Source organism: Benincasa hispida, chromosome 3, assembly GCF_009727055.1.
Source record: "Benincasa hispida cultivar B227 chromosome 3, ASM972705v1, whole genome shotgun sequence".
Lineage (NCBI taxonomy): Eukaryota > Viridiplantae > Streptophyta > Magnoliopsida > Cucurbitales > Cucurbitaceae > Benincasa > Benincasa hispida.
In genome coordinates this window covers 1,719,251-1,728,770 of record NC_052351.1, presented here as the reverse complement: position 1 = coordinate 1,728,770, position 9,520 = coordinate 1,719,251, and the positions used below count along the sequence as shown (strand labels likewise).

Sequence of the window (9,520 nt, the reverse complement as noted above, 5' to 3'; positions counted from 1 at the left end):
CCGAGTCTCTAACTAAAAACTCAATGCATTTTCTAAAAATATGAATAATGTTTATTTAGTTCAATAGGGTAGGGAATTTGAACCAATACTCCCTTTGCGGAGGATATACATTTTATGTTACTTGAGCTATGTTCGTATTGATAAAATTATGTGTAGCGTATATATAATCAATTTTTTTTTTCTTTTGTATGAAGCAAATGGGTTGGGTAGAAGAGTTATATATGTTTTGTATCCATTTTTATCAATAGGTGGTTTCAACTAGCAAAAGAATATTTTTGGAGGGAATAACTGTTGATTGTGATTTTATAAAAGGAAAAAAGAATAAGTCCTTTGTTGTGAGATGAGTTGTAAAGTCCACTTGCTCCAACGTTTCCACCCAAAATTAAGAATCTTGTAAAGTCCACTTGTTAATATTATAATAAAGGTTAAAAAAAATAAAAACATCTTGATCAAATTATTTGTTCTTAAAGCATGAACCCACTAGCAGTATCTCTAATGTCACCCAATTCGGCCAATAAACGTTACAAATCAATATTTAAAGGTAATGTATAATTTTACTGTTAATTCAACCAAACTAAAAACAAATTACATATATATATATTTCAAAAAATAAAATAAAATGAAATTTGCAAATTGATTGTAGAGAAACAAAAACTATCCAATTTGCCAATCATTGCTCAAACCATTCGGGTTTTCTTTTTTAAAAAAATTGCAAAGAGTGCACATATTTATTAATTTTTCATAAATTAGTTAGCAAAAATTTGATAGTTTTTTTTTCCAACCTTTCTTCAACTTGAAATGTGTGTAAATTTTAAAGCTACTGTACCATCTACTAATTCATTTAATTCCTATATACTTATTCATTAAATTAAGTTCTATATAACTTTTCGTCCACGCTTTATTCTCATAAATTATTTTGCAAAAACTCAATAGTTTTTTTTCCCCCAAATCTAATGAAGGTCTTTACATAGAAATGTGTATATATTTTAAAGCTACTATACTATGTACCTATCTATTAAATTAAGTTCTATACAACTTTTCGTCCACTCAAACTATTCACATTCTTTAATCTCTAATTATATTCATTTAATTTTCCAACCATTCCTTTTTGGTGAGCAATGAGTTTTGATCTTTAGTGTGGACTTCTACATTAGGAAAGATAGCAGATTTTTGCAGATATGTTCAAATTCATCTCCTTCATCTAATTTTTCATTATATTCACAACCATAGTTATATTCTAAATCATAGTCTTCACTCTCCTCATAATTTTCTTCTCCATTTTATTCCCTTCCTTCCAAACCATACATGTTCCTTTCGTCCACAAAATTTGGTGTCTTGTCTCATTGGCCAAGTTTAATTGGACAATAATATCACTTAAATCAGAATTAGTGATGGATATATATATATATATATATATATATATATTAAAATATTATATATATATGAAGTTAATTATCAAGTGAGAGTGATACAAATGGGATGGATAATTAATAGTATGTTTTGGTATAAATTGTAAGGACTGTAGAAATGATGGTGAAAACAGTTGTGGGATAGGTTGTGAGAAAAGTCATTGGAGAGACATTCTAACAACTAATGAACAAAATTTTTTAGGGTGTAGGCAACTCAGATTTTGTTTTATGTTTTAGATTCATTAAATTCAATGGATATGCATTTGGTTGACGGTTTAAATTCTATTTTTTGAAAATCTGTTTCTGGATTCTGAGATCTAAATAGTAAAATTTCGAAAACAACTTTTTTATGTTTTCAGTGTATTCGGATTTTGAATTCAAATTTTAAATATAGAATTATATTAAAAATGATAAAAAAATAATAAAATATAGTATTTCATGATATAAATTCAATTATTTTTGTTAAGAAATATGTAAATATATTATATGTTTGAATGAGAATTTTAGACCAATCACAAGTTGCCATGTCATTTACTAAATTAATGATGAAATTCCAAATCATTAAATTTGGGCTCAATTAGGAGTTGACATATGTCCTGAATTGAAATTGAAGACAAATTTCGATGACGTCACGTGGTTTTATCATGACTTGTTGAATTAGATAAGATTAATTGGACCCAATTTGATATTATTATTTAGGTCAAAGTCCAACTAAGTAAAAAAAATAGGCTGAATTTGACCCAAATGTCAAATCAAGCATCTGATTAATTGGGCCCAAAGGCCAAACCCATGGACCACCAAGCCCAAGTCTAACTAATTGGCCCAAAGGCCAGACCCATGGATCAACCAAGCCCAAGCCACCTGTTAACTCTATAAATAGATAAGCTCTCCTCATTTGGAGGGGTCAGCAATTCTATACTCCAGAGAGCTTATAGGGAATTCTCTATAACCAGAAGACTCCTTGACTCCTGAAGCTGATCACACCTGAAGACTGAAGTCCTTTTGAAGATACAAACATTCTGAAGATTGAAGTCCTTTGAAGATGCAAGTATTCTGAAGATTGAAGTCCTTTGAAGATAAAACATTCTGAAGACTGAAGTCCTTTGAAGATACAAGCATTTCTACATTCAGAGAGTTCAAAGAATTCATCAACAAGCAGAAGACTTCAAAACTCCACTCCTAGAAGACAGAAGACCCTTGAAGACCAAAAGAAGACTCTTCCAAGACTTCTGCTTCAAGAATGTTCGGTGCTTTTCTTCTTCAAGTCAGCACATTCACCTAACTGAGAGAGAATCAGAGGATCAAGTATTGAGATCGAACCAATACAATCAAATCAACCTCAATATCACACCAATTCAAGTTCAACTCCCACGAAACAAGTTTCTCCGGAAGCCTAGTGTGAACAAATTGGCACGCCCAGTGGGGCCATCTCTACCTCTCATCTCTCTCTCGGCATCCATATAAGGAATGGCACCTAAGAAGCATGGCACCAAGGCTTCCTCCATAAACGACTCATACATGGGACCTGTCACCCGCAGCCGCTTAAGAGAAGTCATGTAGGAGCCAAGAACACAGAGTCCCTCATTGCCATAATATCTTGAGGCAAATGACGGATCTCCCACAAGCAGGGTTGTCATCAAGGAAAACCCCTGTTTGAAAACTCTATTCCGCCTCCAGCAAGCCAAAAAGAGATTCACCGCCAGATGTGAATCTCCGTCATGGATGGCAGATGTGACGGCAGGAGCGGCCATGGCGGAAATAGGAAAGGAAAGATTAACTGTTCTGATGAAAGGCCGTTGAGGAGCGAGACCATAGAATCGTTGACACTGAGAAAAATGCCAGTCTCGAGAAGCTGCTGAATCCAGCCAAGCACCTGCGGGTTCCAAGCTCAACTGACAAGGGGAATACCGTACTACAAGAAAAAAACCAAAGGGCGACAGTCAGACTCGGTGCCTCATTATCGGTCCAACAATTGCAAGACATGATCATGACCTCCATGAAGAGTTCAATATTGGGGGGCCGGCTCAAACTTCCTTACATGTTATCCAAGCCATACACCCAGTAGAGATCGACCAATCTAAGAATGCCTGCTATGGGTACCAACCTCCAAAGTTCAATTTAATTCGACGGAAAAGGCACCAAAGCAACATATTCACCTTTGTAAGAAACATTTAAAAATGCGGGAACAAGGGGGGATCTACTAGTCAAACAGTTTCGTCAGAACCCTCAAAAGGAATGCTTTTGACTGGTACACAAATTAGAGCCTGAGGTGATTGATAAGCTGGGGAACAACTTGAAAAGAGAATTCTTGAATCGCTTCTACAGCACTAGCGCACTGTCAGCATGATGGAGTTGAACCAAACGTTCCAAAAACAAACGAAAGGGAGCCGTCGTCGACTATTATTAACTGTGGAGAGCTCTAAGTCCTGGATTGCAAAGATGACTCAACCGAATTATCTACTGTAGAAATGTGCCACAGAGGTATGCACTGGGAAACTCTCTACATCCTACAGGAATAAGCCACCGTACACTTATTAAAATTTGGCCGACCCGTGCCCACGACATGGAGCTAAGTATCGCCAACAAAGGACGAGGGATTCCTGAAGCACGAACCGAAGAAAGACAAAAGGAAGTGAAGGCACTAAAGAAGAATTGTGACAGGTGCCACAAAGTAATCAATGGTCGTTAATACAACCCCTTGAGTCTCCTCAAAGGGAAGAGAAGAAGATAGAAAAGAGAAATGGAAGGAGGCGAAAACATCGCCTAACCCTGAATGAATGATAGGAAAAGTCTACCCGTTCGGACTCTGATGTTTGCGATATGCTTCAGCCAACTACTTAAGAACCACCTTATCAACTACTAGAGAATGTAATATCGGAACAGGCCGACAAAAGTGGATGATCCCAACTATTGTAAGTATCACAGGGTCGTTAGCCACACAGTTGAAAAATGTTTCGTACTGAAGGAATTGATCCTCAAATTGGCCCATGAGTGGTAGTGCGGTTTCAGTAAGAGGTCCAAGCTACAGATCCTTAAAACGGAGGAGAGCGCGCTGACGATGACGATAATGAAGGCTGGATTCTTGTGGCACGCTGTAAGAAGGGAAGACTGAACTCTACCCAAAAAGAGCTACGCTCTCATAGAAGCTACAAGAGAGGGAGAAAGACATGAAAAAGGAAGGGTAGAAAAAAGGCTTGGAGGCCCAAAGCTATTGACGAGAAAGACGAGGATGTTCCTCGTCCCAGACGACAGATGACGTTAGCAGATTTCCTCCCGAAGAACTTCAGCAATTGGGGTTCAGAGGAGACACCAGAGATTGCTGCATGTCATGTTGTCAGTATCAGAGAGGACGAAGATACTATTCCAGGCCCATTAAAGTCGATAGGAGAACCAAAGGGTTTGTCACCATTCAACATAGATGACCTATTTTCACTCCCGCGAGAAGCTAAGACGACCCTCATTAAAGCACTGTTAGAATCCCACACCTTTGGTGCATCGACCTCCGCAGCACGTGCTTATGCCTCGTGTTGTACATCCATAGGGTTTTCAAACAAAGATCTACTACTGGGATCCAAATTGCATAATAGGCCTTTGTACGTCTCTGGATACATTCGAGAACAGAGAGTGGGTCGAATCCTTATCGATAATGGATCCGCCATCAATATAATGCCTAAGACGACTATGAAACAGTTAGGCATACTCATGGAAGAGCTATCAAACAGCAAATTAGTAATTCAGGGTTTCAATCAAGGCAGCCAAAGGGCGATAGGCATGATACGCTTGGAGCTCCTCATTGGCGATCTGAAGGCCGACGCGCTGTTTCATGTGATAGACTCAAAGACCACCTACAAGCTGCTATTAGGACTTCCTTGGATTCATGAGAATGGTGTGATTACATCGACACTACATCAGTGTTTCAAGTTTTACCAAAATGGGATTAAGAAGGTTGAAGCAGATTCTAATCAGTTTTTCGAGGTTGAGTCTCACTTCGCAGATGCAAAGTTTTACCTAAAGAGTGAGAATTCCAGTGAGACTATGCCGGCAGAGAACTTGCTGGCAAAGAAAGCAGGTGGATCCCGGTGAGGTCGCCAATAGACACAGAGAAAAGGGCGGGTAGCAAGGTACAAGCCTTCAACCCTAAAGAGAGTATAATATCCCTCGACGTTGGAGAATCACCCATGGTGAGGGGCGAAAAAACCTCAAAACCTCCGATTCTCGCTATGTCCCTTTGTCGAGACGAAAAAAGGGTGAGTCACCTTTTATGGAATGCTCAAAATGTTTGCAGGTCGGAGACATAGAAATTCTAAAGAAGAGTTTTGTCACACCCCTCACGCCGATAACGAAGCAGGAAGTCCACAAGCCGGAGGCAGAAGTGACAGGGTTAAAGCTGCCCGAGAGGCGAACTAAAGATAGATTCGATTCCAAGGTTTATAAGCTGTTGGCGAAGGCGGGCTACGACTTCATAACTCACATTGAGTTCAAGAGTTTGAAGATTTATGAGCAACCCCGACTCTCGCCAACCCAAAAGAAGCTTTTGCAAGAAGGACACACTATACCCACGTCGAGGGCGGGACTCGGATATGAGCCGTCAGAGCCAGTCCGCATAATCAGAAAGGTGAAGGGGAAAGTGGCCAACAGTAATCATATCACTGCAGAAGAAGTCGATGATACAAGAGAAAAGGAGGACAAAGATAAAAGAGCCTCAACCTTCGACCGTATTAGACCGTCTGCCGCATGCACCTTGGTCTTCGATAGGTTAAGCATGATAGAAGCAGAAAGGGAAAGCCCACATACTATTCCCAGAGTTACTTGACGTTCAGTTTTTCGAAGGTTGACTCTGCCAAATGAAGGAAATGAGGAAATCATCTGTCAATCGCTAGTGGTAGAGCGACCGTCAGCCTTCGAGAGACTGACGCAGTTCCGACGGAGAACAAAGGAGAACCCCGCGCTCCTGTTTTTGATTTCCTGAAGCACGAGAGGGCTGAAGACCCCTTCGGCCAATATGTCCCTAGTAAGACAAAGGATAATGGAAAAGCCTACGCTGACACCCCCGAAATGACCATAAGAAAAAGGGGGCCGATACCCCGAGCGTCCATCTGGCGACGAATTGACCTTAAAAACGCTGAAGCGTCATCGGACCAGAAGGCATCAGAAGAGGCAAGAAGTGATGGAGAAATCCGTAGTACCGTCCCCTCACGCATGAAGAGAAAGACCTTCGTTAATCTAAACACAAGTGAGGGCACGCTCAAAGTAAAGAGGCACGACATCGTTTTCATCAATCCTCAGAATGGAAATTTAGAGCAGGAGGAAGGCGAAACTTCATACCACCACATCACAATCACGGAAGAATCCGAAGAGGGTATGACCGAAGAGGAAGTGGAGGACGCTCTGCAAGGTCTAGAGGACGGTGGTCAATCCACGGTGGACGAGCTAAAAGAGGTGAATCTGGACACTGTAGAAAAACCGCGTTCGACTTTCATTAGCACGTCCTTCTTGGAAGAGGAAGAGGAGGAGTACATGAGTCTGCTCACTGAATACATGGATGTTCCTCCTGGTCATACAAAGAGATTCCGGGACTAGATCCAAAAGTAGTAGTCCACCATCTCGTGATCAAACAGGGGTGTCGACCTGTTAAGCAAGCTCAACGACGCTTTCGGCTAGAACTTATCCCCCAAATTGAGGTTGAGGTTAATAAGTTGATTGAGGTCGGGTTCATTGGCGGCTAAGTTATGTATGAAGCTACTAACGCAACATTTGAGAAGGCGTAGTGTAAGCTCCAAACCGTAGTTTGCTGTGATAAGTAACCCAACCGGGTAGGATAGAGCGGAAAATAATGACAACATACAAGCCCACTCCGCTGCGCCGGTAGTGGGGAAGCCATCCAGTGCGTGGTTTGATCCGGGGTTAAGAGACTTTCGCGACTCAACTACAATACTAGTTCCCGAATTATGCGCCGGATATACCTAAGCCGATGCCCGAAGAGACGATGTTTCCATTCCCCATCATCAGGACGGACGGTATCTTCAACTTCTGGTGAGGCTCGATGCGATAACGAGACATGAAAGGTCCTTATTTATCCACTTCAGCCGTGGCAAATGGACCGTGCTGATCACTTCCTGGCCGGGTCTACTCCAGACTGTTCAGGAATTACTCCAACCTCATCATTAGCCCGCCCAAATAGAAATGCCCTTGGGCAGACGAGGAAATGACGACATTTTCTAACCCTGAGAAAGGGATATATTGTTACAAGGTAATGCCCTTCGGGTTGAAGAACGCTGGTGCTACTTATCAACGTGCCATGCAGAAGGTGTTTGACGATATGTTGCACAAACACGTGAAGTGCTATGTGGATGACTTTGTGGTGAAGATCAAGCGACGACATGACCATTTGAAAGATCAAAGAACCGTGTTCGATCGCCTGCGAAAGTACCAGTTGAAGATGAACCCCCTCAAATGTGCGTTCAGCGTAACTTTAGGAAAGTTTCTAGGCTTCGTTGTGAAACATCAAGGGATAGAGATAAACCAATCCAAGATCGATGCCATCCAGAAGATGCCACAAAGCCAAGGAATCTACATGAATTAAGAAGTTTGCAGGGACGTCTGGCCTTCATCTGGAGGTTTATTTCTAAGCTGGTAGGGCGGTGTCAGCCTTTTCAAAGATTGATGAGAAAGGGGGAGAAATTCGAATGAGATGAGGCCTTCCAGAATGCTTTCGATAGCATAAAAAGGTATATGATTAGCTCTCCTGTCTTAGGAGTCCTAGTAGAGGGCAAGCCGTTGATACTGTACATTGTAGCGCAAGAGAGATCACTGAGGGCACTATTTGCGTAAGAAAGAGAAAAGGGAAAAGAACGCGCTCTCTATTACTTAAGTAGGACCCTGAATGGAGTCGAGAGCAATTATTCCCCTATAGAGAAGACGTGCCTTGCGCTCTTCTTCGCCATAGATAAGTGAAGGCACGACATGCAGGCCTTCACAGTCCACTTAATTGAGAAAGTCGATCCCATTAAGTACGTCTTGTCCAGGCCGATTATCTCAGGACGTTTAGCCAAGTGGGCAATCATGCTTCAATAGTACGACATTGTTTATGTACCGCAAAGGGCAGTTAAAAGGCAGGCATTGGCTAATTTCCTGGCAGATCACCCAGTTCCATCGGATTGGGAGTTAAGTGAAGACTTGCTCGATGACGAAGTTCTCTTCACAGAAACCTCAGGGTCGTGGGTCATGTTCTTTGACGGTACGACACGAAAAAGGGGTGTGGGGGCAGGTATCATCCTCATTTCTCCAGAAAAGCACATACTGTCTTATAGCTTCGCACTTGCCGAGTTATGCTCAAACAACGTCGCTGAATACCAAGCCTTGATAATTGGTCTCCAAATGGCCTTAGAGATTGGAGTAGCTTGTATAGAAATCTCCAGTGACTCAAAGTTGATAATCAATCAACTCTTATGCCAGTACGAGGTGAAACATGACGACTTGAAACCCTACTTCACTTATGCTCACCAGTTGATGGAGAAGTTCGAAAGCGTGGTGTTGGAACATGTCCCGAGGATAGAGAACAAGAAAGCGGATGCCTTGGTAAACCTAGCCACTACCTTAACAGACCTGGATAATGTGCCGTTTAATATATCGCTGTGGCGGAGATAGGTTGTACCTTTAGTTGGGACTACATATGGGGAAACGAATGCGATATCAGTTCATCTAACCGACAAGGAAGACTGGCGGCAGCCCATCCTAAATTACTTTGAGCATGGAAGGCTACCGGATGGCCCCTGTCGTAAAACTGAGGTTCGTAGGAGGGTCGCACATTTCATTTACTATAAAGGGGTCCTATACTGTTGATCCTTTGAAGGACTTTTCCTTCGATGCCTCAATAAAGAAGAGTCAGCGAAGGCTTTGGAGGAAGCACACTCAGGCATATGCAGCGCACATCAAGCTGGACCAAAGTTACAATTCTAGTTGAAAAGAATGGCTTACTATTCGCCAGGAATGATCCAGGACTTAATGGATTATGCAGAGAAATGTGAAGCTTGTCAATATCACGTGAATTTCATTCATCAACCACCCGAGCCTCTACATCCGACCATAGCCTCGTGGCCTTTCGAAGCATG

General features: G+C 41.6%; 1 protein-coding gene across 1 annotated transcript; it reads left to right on the top strand.

Moving 5' to 3' along the window:
* Positions 1–7,614: 7,614 nt before the first annotated feature.
* LOC120073031 lies at positions 7,615–9,056 on the top strand. The gene is made up of 2 exons (XM_039025602.1): positions 7,615–7,875; positions 8,484–9,056. The coding sequence occupies exons 1-2, from the start codon at positions 7,615–7,617 to the stop codon at positions 9,054–9,056; spliced, it is 834 nt and encodes a 277-aa protein (XP_038881530.1).
* Positions 9,057–9,520: the final 464 nt, after the last annotated feature.

What these genes read in the sequence shown, in the direction of transcription:
- LOC120073031 (XM_039025602.1), top strand. Translation starts at nt 7,615, where the DNA reads ATGACGACATTTTCTAACCCTGAGAAAGGGATATATTGTTACAAGGTA. An exon ending in CCCTCAAATGTGCGTTCAGC is followed by an intron (nt 7,876 to 8,483) that starts GTAACTTTAGGA and finishes ATGCTTCAATAG; the next exon opens with TACGACATTGTTTATGTACC.